The sequence below is a fragment of the Lissotriton vulgaris genome, chromosome 5 (assembly GCF_964263255.1).
Source record: "Lissotriton vulgaris chromosome 5, aLisVul1.2, whole genome shotgun sequence".
In the NCBI taxonomy this organism is placed as follows: Eukaryota; Metazoa; Chordata; class Amphibia; order Caudata; family Salamandridae; genus Lissotriton; species Lissotriton vulgaris.
This window is the reverse complement of record NC_141693.1, coordinates 1007243513-1007269074: the sequence shown is the minus strand read 5'-3', so window position 1 is coordinate 1007269074 and position 25562 is coordinate 1007243513. Positions and strand designations below refer to the sequence as shown.

Genomic DNA, 25562 nt, shown 5'->3' with positions numbered 1-25562 from the left:
TCATCCCGTCTGACTCCTTGTTCCATTATGTAATTGTGAATTATGTCCGTAATGGATTTGTAATGAGAGCACAACAGGCATTAAGATGTAATGGCTCAGTGATGCATAACCAGCGTCAGCTATGTGACGCCTGGCACACCAGGGAAAGCTATTTCTCGCAAAGATTTCATTGATTTATGGATAAACAGGAAGAAGCAAGAGGCACTATGGATAAAGTGGACACAGCGAAAACCGGATGTTTCTATTCGAGGAAATTATGCAAAATGTAAAATTAAACGCAGCGGTAAACTAGGCGACTTCTTGAAATTGAATTAAACATGTCATTTTTCGATTGAAACACTTACACCGTTAACTGGTCTTTTTAACGTAGAAGTGCAAAACACAATTGTTTCTAAAAATCGCAGGATTCCTTGAAGAATCTCAAATGTACTCCCCTAGCCTGATCCCTAAATTTGGGAAGTAAATTTCAGTTTTATTTTTAAATGCATAGAGGTCCAGGCTTAAAAAGTGAGACTCGCATAACCATTCAGTTCGTAGATAGGCATGCTTAAATATAACAGCTGTATACTTACACATCAAGGGCATTTGCACTCTAATTTTATTTTGTTTCTCCAAGCACGCACCACATTTCCAACCGTATTCACGCTGAAAATGTGTCAAACATTTGTGAACACCGCAGACTTACAGGCTCGTGAGTGTTTATCTTCTTGAGCAAGTAACCCCATTCTTAAATGTTCACATCCTGAGCAGATGTTTTCACATTTTCAACTAACAAGTGCATTAGTCAAAACACCAACATTGAGATCTATGTGGTCTTTTCCAAACTTCTTTATATTTTTGATGTGACATACTTTTGCTAGCATTTAAATTACCCGTTCTGCCTTTTCAAACATAGGGGTAGCTACAGGGCCTCTAGCTAAAAGTGATCAGAGGAACACACATGCCAGAGGCCATAGGTGCAAACTCCCATACCATTTACAGGAGGACAGTAGCAGGGTTTTACGAGGGGCTCACGTTTTTTCTCTGGTGCTAGGATACAAGCATATTGGGGTGGGGGGAAGGGGTTGCGGGGTGGGGATGGGGGGTAAATCTGTTAACTAAAAAACACAAGGGGAACTGAAACATGAATAAAAACACAGGTAAATACCAGATGTTTGAAGTTAGGTTAAAATAAGTGGAGAATACAAGTTAATGTTCAGTACTCTGAGCTCAGCTTTCCCTGACCTAGTCTTTCGTGTCCCGAATCATCCTTGTCTCCGCCTTCCTTTTTTGGCTTGATGCTTGCAGAACGTGGTATGGCCATGGGAGGAAGTTATAACCAAGTGTGAGGGGCTAATATTTTATTTTAATTAAATAGGGTGCAAAAGCATTGCCTATTTTCAGGGTGACTACTCAACTTGGATTGGGACTGGGATGAGGAATGCTGGACTCGGAGTAATGAACATTACTGGTAAGTAATCAGGGCATTACTGCTGAACTACAGTCAACACTGGAAAAATACCAGCATGCTTGGCTGCTCGGACTGCGTCAGTGACACCCTCGGAGGCTGACATGTGCTCCCTTCTTCTACCTCACCATCTTTCTTATGCATCAGCCTTCCAGAAAATGCACCGTTTATCATGAAGAAAAAGGTGTAGGAACATCATTGTTTAAAATAGCTCATTGGGGTGAAGCTTCAGCACAGATAACTCTTTGCATCCTAAGTGCCTCAGCTCAGCAGTTCCTCCTTTTTAGGTCTCGACTATTCTATCCCGTAAGGGATAAATAGACGAGAGTATAGAGGGCAAACCAAGCTCTGAAACCATCGTGGATTTCGTCCAGTTCATGTCGTGTAAATGTAAATGTAAATGTATTGCGATTTATATAGCGCACGTATCACCCGAAGGCATCAAGGCGCTTGCCTTGGGAACCCGTCCTGGTATTCCCCTGTGAGATAACCCCAGCAGGGTATCCACAAGGTGAAAGCCAGGCATCCCGCCGCGAGGGGCCGTAGTGGAGATTAAGCAAGCTATTGCCCAGAGTCGCAGAGTGTGAACCCATGAGTCGAGTAGGCACCGGAATGAGAATTATCGAGTCCGTGAAATTTTTGAGCCCAAGACCCGCCGAGGCGGGGAATTGAACCCTGGTCCAGGACCGATCTCAGCTTCCAGGTCTGCCGCCTCTAACCCCTGAGCCACACTTCTCCACCACTCGTGCGGAAAGCGCGTCCACATCAAACCCATCAGCCTCCCTCCCACAGGCATCTGAAGCTTCCCCAACGGCCTCAGGCATTCACCCCAGCGCGCGCTCGGCCTCACTTCTCCTCCCCCCTAATTACATCCTAGCTGTTTCACTCGTTTCACGGCCGTTAGGCCGTGCTTCAAAGGGATCCGCTCCCCCGCCTCCCTAGTTTTCTCTCTCGTCTCACTGCCTCCACTTCTTTCTCCTTCTCGCTCCCCCGCGCCTCTCTCCTTACACACTTTTGTGCGACCATGCCTCCTTGAGACTCCCCCCAGTTTTTTATCCCACTCAAGGCCCTGGTTTACACCGTGTGCAATGCGCTTTACTATTGCAACGGCGTATTTCAATGCACTTTTGTACTTTCCATTCTCAAAGGCAGATGTTTCGGCCTTGCGCATGCAAATTACCAAATTCTGACCCTGGCTCATTGGGAGTAATAACGCCTTATACGGGTGAGTGTTTAAACTACGTTTGGATAAGGAGTACCAGGTAAGTCCAACAACAAGCCACATTTCTTTCCAATAAACGCCACTCGACTTTCAGCTCAGTGCTCTGCCAGAAGATGAAATAAGCATTTTTTTATCCATGCTGCAGACCAACCACCGTGCTGCACAACATGACTGAACAAACATGACAAAGCCAAAAGATACGACATAGGCCAGATCTATTGTCTTTGCCAATGCCTGTTGTTTCTAGCTGCAGGACTGCTCATCTTCCCCCGCCTCCTTTAACCTTTGGGTTCCTCGCATGTCATCATGCATATTAAAGACTTTATAGAGAGGCTGACTTAAGATGCAAACGTCTTAATCAACACACATCCTGCCCCAGATCCCCCCCCCCCCCGAGGCGGGGAATTGAACCCTGGTCCAGGACCGATCTCAGCTTCCAGGTCTGCCGCCTCTAACCCCTGAGCCACACTTCTCCACCACTCGTGCGGAAAGCGCGTCCACATCAAACCCATCAGCCTCCCTCCCACAGGCATCTGAAGCTTCCCCAACGGCCTCAGGCATTCACCCCAGCGCGCGCTCGGCCTCACTTCTCCTCCCCCCTAATTACATCCTAGCTGTTTCACTCGTTTCACGGCCGTTAGGCCGTGCTTCAAAGGGATCCGCTCCCCCGCCTCCCTAGTTTTCTCTCTTGTCTCACTGCCTCCACTTCTTTCTCCTTCTCGCTCCCCCGCGCCTCTCTCCTTACACACTTTTGTGCGACCATGCCTCCTTGAGACTCCCCCCAGTTTTTTATCCCACTCAAGGCCCTGGTTTACACCGTGTGCAATGCGCTTTACTATTGCAACGGCGTATTTCAATGCACTTTTGTACTTTCCATTGTCAAAGGCAGATGTTTCGGCCTTGCGCATGCAAATTACCAAATTCTGACCCTGGCTCATTGGGAGTAATAACGCCTTATACGGGTGAGTGTTTAAACTACGTTTGGATAAGGAGTACCAGGTAAGTCCAACAACAAGCCACATTTCTTTCCAATAAACGCCACTCGACTTTCAGCTCAGTGCTCTGCCAGAAGATGAAATAAGCATTTTTTTATCCATGCTGCAGACCAACCACCGTGCTGCACAACATGACTGAACAAACATGACAAAGCCAAAAGATACGACATAGGCCAGATCTATTGTCTTTGCCAATGCCTGTTGTTTCTAGCTGCAGGACTGCTCATCTTCCCCCGCCTCCTTTAACCTTTGGGTTCCTCGCATGTCATCATGCATATTAAAGACTTTATAGAGAGGCTGACTTAAGATGCAAACGTCTTAATCAACACACATCCTGCCCCAGATCCCCCCCCCCCCCCCCCCCCCCCCCCTTGATGGTAAAGCCCGGGCCCTGCTGCTGGTAAGAACAGTCGGCTACGGATAGGACTGGCAGGGTACTTGTAAGGTCTGTAATGAAGCAAGGCGAGGCTGAAGGCCAGATGTTCTTCATGCGCATGTACCCATGTGTGAAGCTATTGGCAGGTTACGACTTGTTTTTTTTTACATTTGTCACATCGCAGAGGACACGATTATGGGAACACTGCCATTCCTGGCGAATCTGCATGTGAAAGCTGCAGGAATTTTCAAACTGCAAATCAAATACGCCCACAAAATAGGTCTCTGGCTGCTGTCAGCGCCCGCACCTTGGATGGAAAGCTACCACCGAGGACAGAGTGTCTAACATACATTAGCTGCCACACAATTACGTGCCTCATAAGAAAGCTCTCATTTCAGGCCAGGCCGCTAACAATAACAAAGAGACAGGATACAACATTCCATCTCAATTATGACGACAGTGTTTTCCTCCCATATTATCCTGTCTGTCAAGTACCCTTCGTGTTCTAAAGGAGGCCCCGTCTCATACATCATTTTTTTTACAAAGCTTGAAGGCCCCCAGGGGAGGCTTTCCTGATCACGGCCCCACCCATACCTTCTGAGTACCTTCAGCCAGGGTGACAGCAGCAGCTCCCTGCTACACGGGAGCTTATTTGCATACCAATTAAGCTTCCCAGCGCTGCGACTAACTGGGCCGACAGTCTGTAGAGTTAACTTTCGTCGCGGCCGCTGAGGATGGTCTTCAGAAAAATATCCTTTTTGAAATACGAACAACTGTTTAAAAAAAAAAAAAACGCGCCAATCACCAAAAGGGGACTTTTCCTGATGATTTACAAATAAAAGTAGACCAGCGTATAAAAATATGGACTAAACAAACAAAAAAAACATACTAGACATTTGTGAAACCCAGGCAGGATTGTCAAAACAATTTAAAAATGAAGTTTGCACTAAACGCATCAAGTATTTCATTTTATATTTGGTGTATTTTTTTAGTTCTATGCTGATCAGTTTAATTCTGGCCGAGTTGCTGCTGATGTTCTTTTTCATTATCTGCCTGGTGGAAGAATCAGTTCACCACTTGTAAATGGTAAATAGTTGATCCGGTTCTTCACTTAAGATTCCTTGAACACCTTTTGAAATGCTATTTTGAAACGACCTGTTGTATCTTGGCACACGTATCTAGTATCTAAAGTTGTCTATTGGCTTCCTATGATATTTTTACTTAACTGGTGGAGGATTTGCTGTCCCCACCCGGTCTTTGTAATAAACAGTAAGCATATAAAGCACCCTTTGAGAAGTACCACCTCTCTAGGAGCTCATTACTGTTGCTAATCATTTCACATTTCAATGAAAGGCTGTGTGGACATCCTGATGGAGACGCACGCAGCATTATATGGATGCATTTGTCCACTGTTTTTTTCTCCTCCTATCCCTCTCTCTACGTCTCTTTCTCGCTCTCGCACCCACGCTCTTTCTGTTACTCCTTATTCTCCCTCCACCCTCCAACTCCACCCTCCAACTCCAACTCCACCCTCCAACTCCACCCTCCACCCTCCACCCTCCAACTCCACCATCCAACTCCACCCTTCAACTCCACCCTTCAACTCCACCCTCCACCCTCCGACTCCACCCTCCAACTCCACCCTCCAACTCCACCCTCCAAATACACCATAAAACTACACCATCCAATTCAAAATCCTACATCCAAATCCACCCTCCAAATCCACCCTCCACCATCCAACTCCACCCTACAACTCCACCCTCCAACTCAAACTCCACCCTCCAAATCATCCCTCCAACTCCACCCTCCAACACAACCCCTCAACGCTACAGCACCACTCAATGCCACAGCACCACTCAATGCCACAGCACCACTCAGTGCACAGCATACCTCAATGCCACAGCATCCTGCAATGCCACAGCATTACTCAATGCCAAAGCATCACTCAACGCCACAGCATCACCCAACGCAACAGCATCACTCAACGCAACAGCATCACTCAACGCAACAGCATCACTCAGCGCCACAGCACCACTCAATGCCACAGCACCACTCAATGCCACAGCACCACTCAATGCCACAGCACCACTCAGCGCACAGCATTACTCAATGCCACAGCATCACTCAATGCCACAGCATCACTCAATGCCACAGCATCACTCAACGCCACAGCATCACTCAGCACCACTCAATGCCACAGCACCACTCAAAGCCACAGCACCACTCAAAGCCACAGAACCACTCAACACCATAGCACCACTCAACACCACAGCACCACTCAACACCACAGCACCACTCAATGCCACATGACTACTCAACGCCACAGCATCACTCAACGCCACAGCATCACTCAGCACCACATAATCACTCAGCACCCCTCAACGCCACAGCACCACTCAATGCCACAACACCACTCAACAACACATCACCACTCAGCGCACAGCATCCCTCAATGCCACAGCATCACTCAATGCCACAGCATCACTCAACGCCACAGCATCACTCAGCACCACTCAACGCCACAGCACCACTGAATGCCACAGCATCACTCAGCACCACTGAATGCCACAGCATCACTCAGCACCACTGAATGCCACAGCATCACTCAGCACCACTGAATGCCACAGCATCACTCAGCACCACTGAAGGCAACAGCATCACTCAGCACCACTGAAGGCCACAGCATCACTCAGCACCACTGAACGCCACAGCATCACTCTGTGCAACCATTCAACAACTGGTTCTAATATGTTCTCTCAATGTTTCAAGCTTTATTACAAATGTCACAAAAAGATGTTAATATTTCACTTCTGTTCTTGGATTTTCATCACAATAAAATACAGTGAACATAATCTTCCCAAAAGTTATTTACAAAAGTTTAAGCTATTGCCATTATAAATTACAATAGCTTTTATTTAAGTATTAATTATTTAAAAAAATATAAGCCATTGTTATTTGTAATATTAATACATCTAAGTCATGTAAATACAACACATATTGCATTACAAATGCTATAGGTGTCCCGTTTGCGAAAGTTAAAACTATTAGCATTGTAAATGACAAAGCTATTAATTTCGCGATTTTCAAAACCAAAACATAAATAAAAAATGTGTCATTTACAATACCAATACCTCAAACTTTCCTAATGCGAGACCTATTGCATTGCAAATGCTCGTTGATTTTATAAACAATGGAAAAGTAATGCTAGGCAGAGGGATAATGTAGCAACTGATATTTACAAAGCAGCAAAATTGAGGTGCAAGCTCTATATAAAGGCATGATATTACACATATCCAAAGACTGATGCTATTGAGTAAGGATAGATATTACTAAGAACAATCTCAAATGGAAGTCCCTTGATCACTCGACTATACCCACTGATTCTCAGTGCCTCAGTCACTGGCTGCCCTCCACGAATCCATGCTCACCGAAGTAAGAGATTCTATTTTCTTACACATTAGAATCAGTGGCGGCTCCTCAGCTATGGCGAAGGAGCGTCGTCACACTGCTTTTAAGCAGTGCAAAGAATGAAACATAAGATGAAAATAACTTTGAGTTATTATCATTGTATGATTTGTGCTGCTTTGCGGATGGGTGGAGTAGGGCAGGGGAGGAGTGCATACTCCTAAGTGCGCAGTGACTGTTTGGTTGGCCCTCTCCGACCACCCAAAAATGTATTGCAGCCTGCATGGAGAACATGCCCACCTCTCCAGCCCCTGGCTGAGCGCCGAGTGCATACCAATTAGAGCTCTGCATTGCATCGTTGTGATTGGTCAGTGGGGCCTGGCTTTGCTTCTTTACCCAAGACGAGGAGAGCAGGAGCAGAGACGCGAGAACCAGCAGAAAGGTAAGTGTATCTATTTTTTATATTGCGCACCCCAATCCCCCAGTGCAACCCCCGTGCAACACTGCCATACCACCCTTGCGCTGCCACCCGTGAGCCATGCTGGCTGCCACTGATTAGAGTATGAGATAAAGGCACATTCAAAATGCAATCTCCCAAAAATCACAATTCTGATCTAATAATGGTGTGATTTATCGAAGCTGACTGTTAGCTGGAAATTTGCACCTGCAGGCTACTGCTTTCCCTTTAAGTACATTTACGAGTTTTTAGGAATTATCAAAGAATTTCAGTGGTAATCCTTAGTTTCTTTGACATTCATATATTCCTGGGGGTATTCCCATAAAGAACCATTTAAGCACTGAAATGTAACAGAGGTGGGCAAGACAAAGAGTTCATGAGAAAAGCCGAACCAGGGGTCGGCGAACAAAAACCAAGCCGAGCAGGCAAAGAAATCATGCGAGTATTCTCTCATTATCTCACTTACTCTTCCTCCATCTCGTTATCTACCTCCTATGTTTCTTTCTCCCTATGCATCTTGTGCTGTTTCTTTCTCTGCCTTTCTCTTTCTCCCTCTGTCTCTTTCCCTTTGATCTCTTCAATCTCCCTGTCTTTCTTTCTGGCTTCATGTTATCTTTTTTGCTCCCTCACTTTCTCCCTCTTCCATCCCTCTTTTTGTCTTTTTTTCTGCCATTTTTTCACTCTTGCTCGCTATGACCCACTACATCTCTCTAATCCTCCAACTTTCATTTCCTCTTTATTTTGCCTTCTGTCATTTTTGCTCTCACTTTCTCTCTGCCTCCTAAATACTCTGTTATTAGGCCCTTGCACCAAGTGCCCCCTTCCAGCCCCATCCCCCATGAGCACTATCACGTTCAGTAGCGGCTGGTGTCGGGCTGAGTGGCAAGGGATAAAGTGGGGAAACAAATAAAAAAATAACTTACCTGCTGCATCGTCTCTCTTCTATTCCTCTCCAGCACAGGCTCCCAGAATCACCTGCGGCCAATCCTGACACCTTTTTCATGCTGTATGAGAGCAGCATCAGGTTTGGCCTGAGCGCCATTGATTTGCCCTCCCAGAGAGACTGGGAGTCTGCGCCTGATATCTCCAACCCGGCAACGCTGCTCTGATTGGAGACAGCTTCAGTGTGCATGTTGGTTTGGCCGTCCAGGGGACAGCTGGCAAAACCCACTTACACTGACATCAGTGCCCACCAACCCCCCTCCCTGACTGTCCCCGCGATGCCCCCCCCCCACCTCCCAAGTCTTGCCCAGGAGAGAAAATTAAAATGATAATAAACCTGGTTTGTTATCGTTTTATTTTTCAATTTTTGCAGCTGTTGGCGGGGGCGACGCTCTTCCACCATAGCGGAGGAGCCGCCGCTGAGCACGTGATGCAGCAGGGGAGGGACTGGCCTCTTGACTGGGATTTCTGAATTTTGATTGTGGAAATTCAAATACCCTGCAGCACTGACCAGCCACTTCTCTGCTGCACTCAGAGGAGCTTGAGAAATATGTGATGTAATAGAGGACAGAGGGATTTAGGGGAGGCAGAATTTTGGAAATTGGGTTAATAGTTTGGGCATGAAACACTACTCAAGCAGAAACCACTATTTCTGTCAGGGTGAAACACAAGCAAACCCCAAATTAACCTGCGCTTAACTCTCTGGTAGCTTGGAACAAAAGCAGTCGAGTTTAACTTAGAGGCCATATGTAAAGTATTTATGCAGTATTTCAAAGAGTAACAAAGTGAAACCCCAGCACAAGAAAAATACTGCACCAATATAGAAAAATAAAGTAAAATTTCCAGAATTATTTGACAACAAATGACAAAACTCCTATCAGTAGAACTAGTCATATGCAGTTTTAAAGACCTCTGGATAAGTAAAGAACTTAAAAGCTCAAAGTGCCACTTACGGTTATCTGGTTGTGCAAGACCGGGGAAAAGTTACAAGTTCAGGTCAACCGTGAAGGAGCACGGGCAGGAGACCGGGACCAGGTTAGTCCTGCTGAAGTGTTACTTTCAAAGTCCAGTGAAAAAAGTTCATTTTGTGGTAGAAGGGACTGCGAGGAGCAGGGAGACCATCACAAACAGTTGTCGTAGCATGAAGGGTGGTTTTCTCCGGGAACCTTTTCCCTCACTCTTCTTTTTGCAGATCTAATTTTTGCTGACATTAAGACTCTGCACACTTTACCACTGCTAACCAGTCCTCTAAACATAGCAATATTGGCTTATCTCCAATAAGCATATTTAATTTAGTTATAAGTCCAGAGTAAAGTGGTACTACATGTACCTAGGGCCTGTAAATTAAATGCTGCTAGTGGGCCTGAAGCACTGTTTGTGCTACCCACTGAAATAGCCCTTTACAGGTCTAAGGTCTGCTATTGCACAGCCTGTGTGTGCAGTTTTAAATTGCCATTTTGACTTGGTAAAATAAACCTTTTTCCAGTCCCAAACTTTCCTTTTTAATGCAAATAAATAAGTATGGGTGAATTTTGCGGATTTGCGGTCCGCGAAATTGCGCCAAATCGCAAAAAAATCAGCGAATTCGCGGATTTTCCAGTGAACTCGCAGATATTTTTGCGATTTGCAGAAATATTACTGGAGTACTTTCTACTGGCTAATCACAGTAAGTGCTAGCTCGTTGGGTAAATGTATAGTGCTTTTCCTACACTGCAGCTGTGTAAAGGGCCAGAAGAGTTGTCTCCAATGACCATGTGTGTGTTACTATGCCATCGTGCTGAAGGGCGCAGGAGTCCCTTGAGTGAGTTGTCCATCAAAGTGGCTAAATGGTGGGCAGACGGTGCACACCGCTAATGTGTGGGCGGGGCCAAACCGGGGGGGGCTTCTATGCGAGTTCACATGCCTCTTGTGTGTAAAAAAGGTCAGAGACTGATCAGAGCAGCAGACGAGGAGGAATAAGCTCCTGGTCACAGGAACTGCACAGGGATTGCGCTCGTGAAAGTGAAGGATGCACTTCATATTCATCCAAGAAGACGCCATCGTTTTGTGCGATACCTCTACTCAACTGGAGTACTTTCTACTGGCTAATCCAGTAAGTGCTACCTCGTTGGGTAAATGTATAGTGCTTTTCTTCACTACAACTGCTTAAAGTGCCAGAGGAGTTGTCTCTTGTCTCCAGTGACCATGTGTGTGTTACTATGCCATCATGCCGAAGGGGGCAGGGGTCCCTTGAGTGAGCTGGCCATAAAAAAAAAAATCTGCCCGCGAGTGAATTTGCGAAGTTTTTAGCAATTTTGCAAGATTCGCGGATCGCAAAATTGCAGAAAATCCGCAAATTTCGCGAGCGGAACAGATTTTTGGCCCATGCTTACACATAAATCACTCCAAGGGCAGGTCCGGACTACCTAGAGGGCAGGGTGCAATGTAATAAAAAGCAGGACATGTTTTAAGTTTTACATGTCCTGGTAGTAAAAAAATCTTAAAGTAGTGTTTCACTACTGCAAGACCTATCTCTATAACATTGGAGTTGCCTTACCATATTTTAAACGTGTAATTTCCAAATGGAAAGGGATAACAAGTTCATGTTTGGTGTCACTGGAATCCCAATTTAAAATCCTAGTGTATGGTGAAGTTAGATTTTAAATAGCAATTCTGAAAATGGCACTTTCAGAAAGTTGCTGAGTACCATTTTCTTGCCTTAGCCATTTAGTGCCTGTAACCTGTCTCTGGTCACATGACTGAGTATAGCTGATAGTTAAGCTTTGCATATTCCACCTAGACAGATGCACACAATAGGGAGCTTAGGTGTGCCATGATGGGCTATAAATGGCAAGATGGGACAGAGGAGCTGGGCTCAGCCCCACTTACAGCTGAATAGGCTGTGTCCCGCATATACACAAAGGACTACATACCCCCCACACCCCCTGTGGTTAGTCTTGAGTCAAGGCAGGGAAGGCAGGATGCCTGGTGACTTCAAATGAAAATGTCTAGAAGCTTCTCCCACACTTCAAAGGAACAGATGGGTATAAATACTGGACCTCAGATACCAACTCTTCAGTACACTTCTGGGCCTGTGAATACTCTGTCAGGAAGAAGGACTCATATGCTGTTGAAGGACTGCCACTTTTCTGGACTGCACTCTGCTGTACTTCTGATTTGCTGTGCTTACCTGCCACCCTCTAGCCTGGGTGAGAAAGATTGGACCTGCATCTCTTGAACCCAAAGTGACTACTGGGGCTAGTTGGCTGACCGGTGATCGAAACCCTCAGGGACATAACATGCTTCCAACAAACTTCCATCTGCACCTGGACACTGGCATGTGTGAGTCTACCCTGTCAAGTGGTTCCACTCCACTCCTGGACCCTTTGAAGTAGGCATAGGGTGCTTTACCAGCCTCTGTGGATCTGGTGGAACTGACGCATCTCCTCTGCTGCATGGTGCAACCCTGAACAAAACCGACGCATCTCCGCCACTGGGTGGATGTGACATGTCGCAAAGACTCACATCGCTGCCTGCTTTCCCTTCGGACCCGCCACTGCACGATGACGCATCTTTTTCGCAGGCTTTTGCATCTCTCATCAACGGCAGCCTCGATGACAGACTCCGCATTGCATCCTCACTGCTCCTCGCATTGCCTAGACTGCTCGATGTATTCCTGACTCTGGACTTCACATCATAAGCCCCCATCCACAAGATTCATGGAGTGGATGCAACAGGTCCTCGCACCACAGCCTGCTGCACCTCAGAACTGATGCATTCCTAGTGGGAAGACTGAGCAAGCAGAATACAGAGAAAGAGGGAGTGAGTGTGAGAAAAAACAACTATAATTTAGAAGTTGTTGGAAACTGGGTTACTGGTTGAAGGATTTGAACCCCTACTCAAGCAGCAACCTCTGTCAGGGTGATTTCACAACCAAACTACAAGTTAAACTGTTCCTAACCCACTGGTAGCTTGGCACAAGCAGTCAGGCTTAACTTTAAGGAAATGTATAAAGTATTTATGCAGCACTTTAAACTGTAATAAAGTAAAAACACAGCACAAGAAAAATCCCACACCAATTTATAAAAATAGAGTAAACTTTAATAAATTATTTGAGACCATAACAACAAGAAAACAATCAGTAGAATAGGAGATATGCAATATTAAAGATGTAAGTGAAAATAGCTTGTAGAAGCACAAAGCACAAACTGTGGTTATCTGGTCATGCCAGACCAAAACAAAGACACAAGTTAAGGCTGGCCGTGTTGGAGTGCAGTCCAGATACAGGGGCCAAGTTAGGCCTGCTGAACAAAGTCATTAAATATTGGGTACGGCGCATTGCGCGATCACGTATCCAGGATGCGTTGTGCCGCAGCGGTTACCAGGCAGCTGCAGGGCTGTGATGCGGAGTCCTGCATCGACATCCAGGATGCCATCAATGAGGGGCTTGCAATGCAAAATCTTGTGTTGAAGATGCGTCACGCACCGGCGGATTTGAAGAAGTTGCAGGGCTGTGATGCAAAGTCCTGTGTTGGGGATACATAATGCAGCTGCGGTTTTGAAGCAGAGCTGCCAGGAGATGCATCGCACTGCATCAGTTCTACCCACAGGATCACAGCTGGGCATCGCCCTGAAACTGGTCTTAGGATTCTTGTTTCTGGTCAAGGGAGGACCTGGTCTGGCTGTTCGGGCTGGACTGTTCCCATGCGGAACAGGGTCAGGACTGATTCACATATGGCTGGGTTCAATCTGAAATGGCGTGGCGTGCTAAAAAACTATGGATTTAGCCCAATATTTCTGTACTGGGGTGAATGGTTGACAGTGTTCAACATTCTGTCCATCAGTTGTTCTTTTTGTATTTGTCTTTGTGTTGTCTTACACAGCATGTGAAGAACATGATGGAATACTTATCTTCTTATTTGTAAATGTATACAAATAAAAAACACTCGACATAAGCAACAATCTGTACCATATACAAATATAACAATTTCTAATGAAAAGCACTCTAGCATACTGTATAAAACACAGGCATAAATGACATATGGTTATACGCATAATGCAATAATAGCAATCAACAATAGCCATAAATAGTCTGGCGTTAGTCCACAGGTGAATGTTGGGCAACATTGGAAAATAATGTGCAACCAAACTGTACAACTATCCATCCATCCTCTTCCGTCCTTCTCTCTCTTGTTATCGCTCCTACTCTCTTCTTCTTAATCTGCTTCTTCTCTCTGTCTCTGTCTCACTCTCTCCATTGCTCCCATCATCCCTCTCTCTATATGGCTGTGGTGCTGACAGGAATGGTCTAACTAAGCCAAGAGCTGATGGTGTGCTGGGCATGAGCAGGGGATGAGCAAGGTATGGTCAAGTAAGGACACAAATGTATGAGGGTTAACATAAAGTTACTTGTGCTGGGGACACTCGTTTCTATACCCAGCAGGAGCCCACATCAGACGTGTCATTCTGCCTCATGTAGACTGGTGACAATATGCACTAAATGTCTCATCACACATGCAGTTTGTTGCCCATGCATTCCCTCGTTCTTCATTGCACCATGATTTGTATGATATGGCATTCTATAAAATCTTCTGCACTAGACTGTCCGTTCTATATCCACTGCATAAACGCCGATTCACCAGTGGAGCTTGTGACAATTCTCCAATTCTGAAAAGAAATGGGTGATTGGCTTATCTTATTTTTTGTTAACGTTTCCTTCTTCACTACACCCCAGTCTTTCTTCCTTATGTACCCAGCTTTCTGTGCGGCACAACCTGTAAGTCCGCTTTGCTTGCCTTCTGGCACCCTTTTGTCTCTTTAGATAAGTGGTTTGCATACATTCATTCAGCAACTCACTATTCATCCTGGGAGCAGCAGCATTTGTAATCTTCGTGGATCACTGACAAAATATAGAATACAAAAAAATAGAATACTAAAAATATCAAAGTAAAAATATAGAAAGAATAAATATCGAAGTCCTATCTACAAACAGGTAAGTACAAAAATATCGAAAAAATATATAGTTAGTCAAAATATCGATTTTTTTTAAATGTCTTAAAAGTAATTTAAAATTAATGAAATAATAACTATAATTAACTAAAACATACTTAAAAATTCTTAAATAACTTTAAAATTATTAAATAATTAATTTAAGTTAAACAAAATAAACATACAATTTAATTTTTTAACACACACATATATATATATATATATATACATACATATATATATATATATATATATATATATATATATATATATATATATATATATAATGAAGCTTGCCACTCAAAGGCAAGGAAATGCCAAGTGCGAAGTAACAAAGAGTCGACCCAATGGTGCTGGTGCAAGAGTGGTTTAATTCAATAAAGCCAGCGCTGCCGCCATGACGCGTTTCGCCTCCGAGAAGGCTTGATCACATGACAAACTGCATGACAGTGAGCAGAGCATTTAAAGTGACAGTGCATTGGAGTGTATCATGAAGATGGAAAAAATACTTTGCATTGAAATGCTGCGTTTGTGCAATCAACCGAGAGTGCCCCAATGGAACACCAAGTTTTAACTCGGTAAGATTGCACAATTAATAAAATCATATATATATAGATTTTATAAATATAAAAGCATATTTATAAGATACAAATTGGTAAAAAAACATCAATGTATATACACGATAATTAATTTTATGTATGTACAAATTGAGCACTAGCCCGTTACTTTGTGTTAAATCTGAAAAACCAATATGTATTAAAAATTCAAAGTAATATGCTCATATTTAAGCCAGCAGCATTAGTCCAAGAACCATGACACAACAATTGTACACAATCTGAATAGAGCCCAAGTGGGCCAGTCACAATGTCTGCCTAGAACATGAAAAGTGCTTAAAGTGATAGTGCAAAATTAGCAGTAAAGTGCAAGTGGTATGACAGAAAATTCCAGAATTTAGTTATACAAAAGTTGTTTCTAAAAAGGTATCGAAATAGTGTTGTTAAAAAATTATTCATCAATATATACAAATTGGAAACAGCATATGGGGAACATAAGTTTTTTAGGATATCCGGACAGGTCTTACAGGCATACTGATTAATCCTACAGACAAGTATAAAGGTCTTCCCTGTTGTTAAGGCCATTTGGATTTTTTGTGTTGAGCTCCAAGATGTATCTCCTCTCAAGGAGACGGAGTTTGGCCTCACGGTCACCTCCTCTCCTTGAAGCTTCGACACAATCAATTAGGAAAAATTGGAGCTTATCAGGAATGCCTAGATGTTTATCCTGAAAGTGCCTGGCAACCGGATAATTTTGATCGTGTCCAGATATATATATATATATTAACATAATATTAATTAATAATATACAATATTTTTACTGTAGGATAGCGGGATGGTAACATTTACTATTTCCACTCCAGAGAGTGCAACAGTAGGGAAAGCGTTGGATAACGTGAGGGTAAAAATTACTATTCCCACTCCAGAGAGTGCAACAGTAGGGAAAGCGTTGGATAGCGTAGGGGTAAAAATTACTATTCCCACTCTAGAGAGTGCAACAGTAGGGAAAGCGTTGGATAGCGTAGGGGTAAAAATTACTATTCCCACTCCAGAGGGTGCAACAGTAGGGAAAGTGTTGGATAGCGTAGGGGTAAAAATAACTATTCCCACTCCAGAGAGTGCAACAGTAGGAAAGCGTTGGATAGGGTCGGGGTAAAAATTACTATTCGCACTCCAGTGAGTGCAACAGTAGGGAAAGCGTTGGATAGCGTAGGGGTAAAAATTACTATTCCCACTCCAGAGAGTGCAACAGTAGGGAAAGTGTTGGATGGCGTAGGGGTACAAATTACTATTCCCACTCCAGAGAGTGCAACAGTGGGGAAAGCGTTGGATAGCATAGGGGTAAAAATTACTATTCCCACTCCAGTGAGTGCAACAGTAGGGAAAGTAAATACTTCATATATTAATAAAAATAAATTAAATATTTATACCAATAACAAATTAATTAAAAGTAATTACCAATTTAATATAATATAATAATTAACCAATTAAAAATACAAATAAAAATTAATTATTAAAATTCATTACCTATTAATACAAATTAATTAACAATTAACAATTAATTAATTAGCCATTAAAATTAATTAACAATTAATTCAAAATAAATATCAATAAATAAATTAAAATATTCAATTAATTACAATTAAATTACTTCCCACCCTATTTCCCTATAAATCCACAACCCGCTACTGGAAATACATTTCTAAAATTAACATATTTATCAATTAATCAATTAATACAAATTCATTACCAAATAAAATGAAATTAATTACCAATTAAAAATGATTTAACAATTAATTCAAGATAAATACCAATAAATAAATTAAAATATTTAATTAATTATAATTAAATTACTTCCCACCCTATTCCCCTATAAACCCACAACCCGCTACAGAAAATAAATTAATAAAATTAACATAATTATCAATTATTCAATTAAGTAAAATTAATTGCCAATTAAAATGTAATGAATTACCAATTAAAAATTAATTAACAATGAAGTCAAAATAAATACCAATAAATAAATTTAAATATTTAATTAATTATAATTAAATTACTTCCCACCCTACTCCCCTATAAACCCACAACCAACTACAGAATTAAATTACGCAAAAATTAAATTACATAAAATTCATTACTTAAAATAAATTATAAAATAAATATACACTTTTCACACATATACTAAAATACAAAACACTTTAAAAAATTCGATATTATAAAAAATTCGATATATTTAATACCTATATTACATACTTCGATATTTTGACTTTCTATATTTATGAAAATCGATATTAAATTACTTACCTTAAATTCGATATTTTTGTTGATATATATTCTGTTCATTTGATATTTTGTCCATTCTATATTTTCACTTTGATATTAGTGCTATTCTATATTTTTGATTCAATATTTTTTCTGTGTACCCTGTGCCTCTACTTCCAAATAGGTTAATCATAACTGCTCTGCCCTAGGACTTGCACATTACTTAGAATATGTGCCCTGCCTGTCTCACCTATATGGAGTGGGTGTTGGAAATGGTCCTTTTTGCACGGTTATCCCCAAAACTTTTTTCTTTTTTCTCCTATTTTTTCCTGACCTGCTGTTGGGTTTAGGACTCTGGGCACTTTACCCCTGCTAATCAGTGCTAAAGTGCCTATGCTCTCTGGGTAAATTGTGTTATGGATTGGTGTTTCCATGATTGGCATATTTGATTTAATAGCCAGTCCCTAGTACAGTGCACTGAGTGCGCCAGGGCCTGTAAATCACATGCTGCTAGTGGGCCTGCAGCACTGATTGTGTCACCCACATGAGTAGTCCTGAAAAAGTAACTCAGAACTGCCACTGCTGAGTATGCAAGCAGTTTGTTACTGCCATGTCGACCTGGCAAGTGCACCCACTTGCCAGGCCCTAACCTTCCCTTTTCTTACATGTGAGTCACCCCTAAGGTATGCCCAAAGTACCCCTGTGGGCAGGGTGCAGTGTATGTGAAAGGTAGGACATGCCCTGGCGTGTTTGGCATGACCGGATAGTGAACTGTTGCCAATTTCGTTTTTCATTATTGAAAGGCTATCTGGCCCGTAGGAAAGCATGGCAGTTAATGTATAACATCTTATAAATATAACTTCCCACTGGGACCAGATAGGAAAATAAAGTTTAGTATTCCTGAACTCAGAATCTAAAGATGCATCTTTTAGTAAAGGTGATTTTTACATTATGTGTTTGGAAATACCACTTTTAGAAAGTAGGTATTTTCTTGCATAGCCATCCTGTGTGCCTCTGCTCGGATGTGTATTGACTGTCTGGCTTTGGAGTGACAGGAGTTGGGAAGGTGCATTCTCTCAGATGGCCACTGGGGGTTGATGTGCGTCCTGATTCTCCTGATTGAGTCAGGGCTGGGCTGAATAGACCTGGGCTGCATTCAGGGTAGTGGGAGGAGTTGCCAGTAGCACCTGAATAGGCCTAGTCTGCATTTAGAGTGGTGGGAGGAGATTTTCCCTGCACCTGAATAGGCCCTGTCTGCCTTGGACAATGCTGTCTCCACTTCCTGCCAGGAAGCTCCACCAGAGAGGACAGAACTGGTGTAGAATGAGTACAGACACTCTCTGCCTTCAGAGAAGAAAGGGTTTGGTGGTATAAATATTGGCTCCCAGACCTCAGAACTTTAGAACTCTTTTGGACCAAGAACACTGCCAAGAAGAAGAGCTGGAGAAGCTGTGAGGAGGAACTACTTTATTTATTTATTTTATTTATAGAACGCTGCACTCATCCCGGTGGGATATCAAGGAACTGGGAGCACATAATCGGGTAAAGCTGGACAGGGTTGAGCTGATATTTCTTTTAATTATTTATTTATTTTATTTATAGAGCGCTGCACAACTTTGCTGTGTGGTTTGCTGTACTGGCCTGCAGTGGCTACTTCTGTCTTGGGCAGTGAAAGGATTGGACTGAACTTTCTGCAATCTCTTTTTGGGAGTTTCTCCAAGGGCTTGAGGTAGAGCTTGCCCCCTGTTCAAGAAGTCTCAGGAACAGCAAAGAATTCAAGTTCTTCTGCCCTCAGAACTAGGGGCTGTGTGTTTTGTGCTGCAACAGAAGAAAAAGCAACCCGACACCGTCTAACGACGCCACTACACCAACTCTGTGTCCTGAAGGCCCCAAATAGGGCAACGCCGCAATGCTGCACCGCAACCCTGGTCTCACCGACACCGCCTGCTGATGCCGCCACCGAGCCGCTGCTTGCACCGTGACCTGTGGGCAATGCACTCCGCAGCGCCTTGCTTCACATCGTCGCCCTTCACTTCAACATTGACGCTGCTGCTTGCACCATGGTTCGAGGGCACCGCTCGTAAGTTACACGACAAACCGTCCTCATCCCGCACTGCAGCCTTGGCCTACCGACACAGGTGCAATCAACTACAGTTCGTCAGCGCTTCAACGACACCACCGCTGCTTGCACCGTGACCTGCCAGCACCACGACGAGCACCGCATCACTTTGCACCACAGCCCTGATCTCACCGACGCCGCTGGATGACCGTGAACAAACCGCTGCCTGCACCGCGACCTGAGGGCACAGCATGCCGCACCGCTACACTTTACACCACAGCATCCGACGCCGGCACCCCCGAATTCATCCGCGAGGAGTTCGATCTACAAAACGTGTCACTTCCAGAGCCTGACGATTACTGCACCGACCTCCGGAACCAACGCCTATGGATGCCGTGCTTTCGGACCTCAACGAGAGGTCGCCGACACACTGCATTTCTAAAGGTACTGTATTGCAGGTCTGCCCTACACCGTAGCTGGCCCGCGATGCCGCGGTCAGCCAGAACTGTTTGGAATTTGCTGTTCACTACGCCATGATAGCCCCAGGCGGAGCTATCAACTTCAAGGAACTGTTTTTCAAGTTTATTTTGATAACTGAAGATTTCTAAGTACTGTATTGTGGATTTTTTATCATTTTTGGTCTTGTCTTAAGTATATAAAAAAAATTAGATATTTTTCTAAACTGGTGTGGTGTCCTTTTGAAGTGCTTACACTGTGTTACTGTTGGTTATGTGCAAATGCTTTACACACTGCCTCTAAGATAAGCCTGATTCCTCATGCCAAGATACCAAGGGGGTGAGCAGGGGTTATTTTAGGAGTGTAACTCCCTTATCCTGACTAGAAGGAAGGGTCCCTGCTTGGACAAAGGTGCAAGTCCTCACCAACTAGAGACCCCCATTTCTAACATTGAGGGTGTGTTTTTTATTGTATTCCGGGCAATTGGTTAAGAAGCATAAAAACATACATGATAATGGCATTGAACTCTCTTTTTCAGGAAAGTGACGAAACGGAAGTGGATAAGAACAAGTGCTGTACTCTTTGCAACATGTTTTTCACATCTGCTATTGTGGCCGAGTCTCACTATCAGGGTAAAATTCATGCAAAGCGGGTGAAGCTAGTACTGGGAGAGTCTCTGAGTGCACCCACGCCGCCAGGTAAGCCCTGTCTTATGACTATGAAAAATGCTCCTCTCAATGTATGTAGGTAATGTGAACGGTCACTAATTCCATGTCCATATTGCTATATTAGAGGGAATAGCATTTTTTAGACATATTCTTACTCTTACGTTTGACCAGTGAGGTTGTTTTCTGTTTCTTTTCCTATATTATTTGCATGTTTTACCATTTGTACACATGTGTGTGTCTATGTTAGAAATAAAATATTAATTGTGAATAGTTTTGTTGCTTTTGGGACATTTTTACAAATCATTACCGAGCTTTATTTTGTACATTTGTGTGTAACCATTAAAACTGAATCTGTTGTCAGTCTCCGTGGGGGACAATTGAAATAGAAGGATTGTATCCAACTTTCATTTCAAGAAAATTTTATTGATGAGAATAATGGTAAGAATAATGAATATATAATGCAATACAAGTGATACAATCGATGCAATAGAGATATGCAAAAAGGGCTAAAATTGATAGGAAAATCAAGATATTAAATATAGATAATGAACAATAGCCCATGAGAGCTATAGATTTCATTCAAGTAAAAACCTCTACCAAGGCCTTAAAACATATGTATCACTATCAAATGTGGAGAAGGGGATAGGGGAGGAAACAGAGAGAGGAAGAGAGGAGAAAAAGAGAAAGAGTAAAGAAAGAATGAGTAGGAAAAGAAGACAGGAAAGAGAGAAGAGAAAAAAGAGAGAAGAAGGATTCCCACATGACTAACCCAGCCTAGAGACCAAATAGCAGACAACAATTAGACAGACACATCAAAAGGAAATTGAGGAACCAACCCCTTGGAAGACAATTCCATATAATCATCCAAAGCTTTCCAAACCCCACTAGAGATAGATGGAGAGAGGTGAGCTTGATCAACCGAAGTATGAGCACTACGTAAAAAGGAGACCCAAGCCCACCACGTATGATAGGAAACCGACGAAAAGGATTTCCACTCCATAAGAATAATTTTCACCGCTACAGTCAGGAGAAGATCCAACAACTGTAACTCCAATGGATCTAAACAAAGAGGAGTAGGGGCAGCCAGTGGGCCTAATAAAATTACGGGGAAGGAAAGTTGTATCCAACTTTCAAAGTTAGCATGGAATAGAATGCAATTGCAACATCAAGTTGGCGGCGTTTTCTGACATCTTTTTGCTTTACATGACACTGTTATGTTATGTTGGTGGATTTGTAGAGCGCGGCTTATCACCCGTGAGGGTTTCCAGGTCCTAAAAGGGATTTATCTGTGTAGCTGAGTACAATGAAGGGACTAGTGTACTAGTTGAAGAGCCATGTCTTCAACTTCTTTCGGAGTTCCTACAGCGATGTGGAGGTCCTGATGTTGAGGTGAAGGTCCTTCCAGAACTTCGCTGCAAGGTGGGAGAAGGAACGGCCTCTGGCTCTGATTCTGTGTATGTGGGTTGCATGGACAAGTGAGAGAGGCAGAACAATAGTGCCTGGAGAGGTGGTGGAAGTGGAGGCGGTGGTTGAGGTAGGAAGGTCCGATGATGTGCAGTGCCTTGAATGCAGGTGTGAGGAGCTTGAACTGGCATTGTTTCTGAACTGTGACCTAGTGCAGCTTCCAGAGGGGGGGATGATGTGGGTGCAACTACGGAGTTCAAGGATGAGTCTGGTGGCTGTGTTCCGGATGGTCTGAAGTTTTTGGAGGAGGTTGTCTGGTATTCCTACATAGAGTGCGTCTGCACCGGCATCTTCATTATGTTTGATGCACCTGAACTGCGCTCACATTTCATTAACATTGGGGATAGTGGATGAGTCCATAACAAGGTGTTAAAGAGCAATGGCGCTTGATGACAGAAAAGAAGCCCAATGACACTGAATATTCGCTAAGTCCCATCCAGTATCATTCCAAAGCTACTTCTTGTTCCTTGGCTGCTCCTATCCCTCAGAGATCTAACTGCCACATGTTCTATGTGGCATCTTTGTATTGGTACCTCCACCTCTTCTGTATGACTCGTCATGCACCACACATTTTGTGTTGCTTTCTTATGTTCTTTTTGCATGTCTTTTTCAGTCTTGTACCACAAGGCTTTGTTCAACAGCTTCTCTCACAGAGGAATGTATGTGGATCGCCTACATTTAAAGCCTGAAGGAATTTCACTTATAAGTTGATTTAGATAAAATTATTAAAATAACACACTAAAATACACCACACAAATTAAGTTTGTTCAAAGTGTTTTATCCCCAATTTACAGATGCTGAGGCACATAATGGGGAGTAACATCCATCAGTTATTGTGCCTCTTTAATTAGTAATTTACCCATTTTTTAGGTCGAAGCCTACCAGCCAGTGCGGCTGTCAGGTTTGCTAAAGATATCTTTGGGACATTCAGAAAGCTGACCTTGGATTGCATTTCGCCCATTGTTTATCAATGGCTTTGTGGTTTGTAACTTACATTTTCTGGATTTCTATTTGCTGACTTTATTTGCATTAGGATGTCAAGCTTGAGTTTGTCTCTCTCATTGCTCAAACCTTGTTTACTGTATTCATCCACATCGCTTTCTGTAAACAGGTCTTTAATTCTTGTTCTTATCGTGTCACATTTGCTGTGCATTCTAAGACCGAGGTCAAGTGTCAAGCTCGCTCTTTCGAGGGAGCTTGGTGTTTACTTTTCTTTCTCTGACTTCAAAGTGAGAGAATTTATGTGACAATTCGTCTGAATATCCATGTAAGAGGAGACGGTGTAGGATTTTTTTTTCTAGCACATAACAAATAAAAATTAATTGGGCTGATGTTTCAGAATATATCAGAATTAGTATAAATGAAGCACATTTTAATGTAATTTTTAGTGTGGTGGAAACAAATATTATTTTGAATTCGATCAGCACACATCAATACACTAGGTGGTGACATTTGCACACATTATCAGTTGTGTGCTGTAAAACTGTATTTCAGTGCAAATATAATGACAATTTTAATGGTAAATGTGTTGCCTGTAATGGCAGTTTGCTACCACACCATGCATACTCCACATTATGCCACCTTTTTCTACAACACTCCATGACATGCCACTCCTCTCCACTCGAGGACACTCTAGGACATACCACTTGACTTCACAACACTCCCATCTACTTCACTGACCCCACAACACACCCCTCCACGCCACACCACTTACCTAACTCCATTCTACCCCACTCCAATCTCCCCCGCTGCACTCCAATCTAGCCCATTCTACTCCAATGTACCCCAATGCACCCCACCCACTCCACTTTGCTACAATCTACCCCATACCACTCTACCCACTCTACCCCACTCCAATCTACCCCACTCCACGCCAGTCTACCCAACCCCAATTTCCCCACCCCTCCCCACTCCAATGTACCCCACTCTAACCCAATCTACCCAACTCCAATCCTCCCTACTTCAACCTATCCCACTCGACTCTTCTTCAATCTACCCCACTCCAATTTATCCCACTCCACTCAATCAAACCCAGTCAACCCCATCCCACTCCAATCTAAACCTCTCCACCCAATTTACTGCACTCCACTCAAATCTTCCCCACTCTGGTCCAATCTTCCCCTGTTTACCCCCCCCCCCCTCCACTCAAATGTACAGCACTGCAATCTATCCCAATCCACCCCACTCCAATGTATGCCAATCCAACCCACTCCACTCCAATCAACCTCACTCCAATCTACCTAGTTCAATTTACCCCACTCCAATGCAATTTTCCCACTCCACTCCACTCCAATCTCTACTGCAATCCATTCAATTCCTCTGCATTCTAATCTACCCCACTCCAATCTACCACAATCTACCGCACTCCAATCTTCCACACTCCAACCCACCCAATATACCACACTCCACACTGCCCAAATCTACCCCACTCCACATCACACCACTCTACCCCACTCAAGTCTACCAAACTCAACTCAAATCTACCCCACTCCAATCTAACTCACTTCACCCCAATCTACCCTATCTACTCCACTCCAATCTACCCCGATCTACACACTCAACCCCAATCTACCCCACCCCACTCTACTGCAATATACTCCGCTCCAATATAATTTATCCTACTCTAATCCACCCAATCTACCCCACTACATCCTACCAATCTAACCCCACTCCACTCTATCCTACTCCACCCCACTCTACTCCGTTCCACTCCAATCTATTGCTCCAATTTAATCTACCCTACTCTAATCCACCCATTTAACCCCACTACATTCCACTCCACTCTTCCCCAATCTATCTCACTCCACTCCACTGCAATCTCGACTAAACTCAAATCTATTGAACTACACTCCACCCCAATCTACCCCACTACACTCTATATTAATCTACCCCACTCTAATTTACCCACACCAATCCACCCAATCGAACCCACTTCTCTCTACCCCAATCTATCACACTCCATTCCACTCTACCTAATATACCTCCTTTCCACTACACTTTCACTCCAGTTTATTGCATGCCACCCAAATCGCATTTGCGGGACATATTGGCTGTGCCAATGCTGGTTCTCTTTTGCTTACGTTTCTACCGCCAAGTGAAGTGAACGCTGATGGGAAGCCTGAGCACAAACAGTTAATGCAATCTGTGCCCAGCTCTTAGTAGACACTGTTTTTTAACCCCTTCACCGCGGCGCGAATTCCGCAGCGGCACGGGGCGCTAGGGGGCGGACGCGGCGCTTCGGTGCTATTGATAGAGCCACGCCGTCATGAGTCACGGGCGGCGTATGCT

General features: G+C 43.5%; 1 protein-coding gene across 1 annotated transcript in view; it reads left to right on the top strand.

Moving 5' to 3' along the window:
- LOC147711895 (zinc finger matrin-type protein 4-like) overlaps positions 1 to 25562 on the top strand; it is a 1215746-nt gene that overhangs the window by 471956 nt on the left and 718228 nt on the right. Inside the window, exon 4 of the mRNA XM_086922617.1 lies at positions 20681 to 20840. Coding sequence (XP_086778743.1) covers positions 20681 to 20840 — 160 coding nt within the window. The remainder of the gene's footprint in view (positions 1 to 20680; positions 20841 to 25562) is intronic.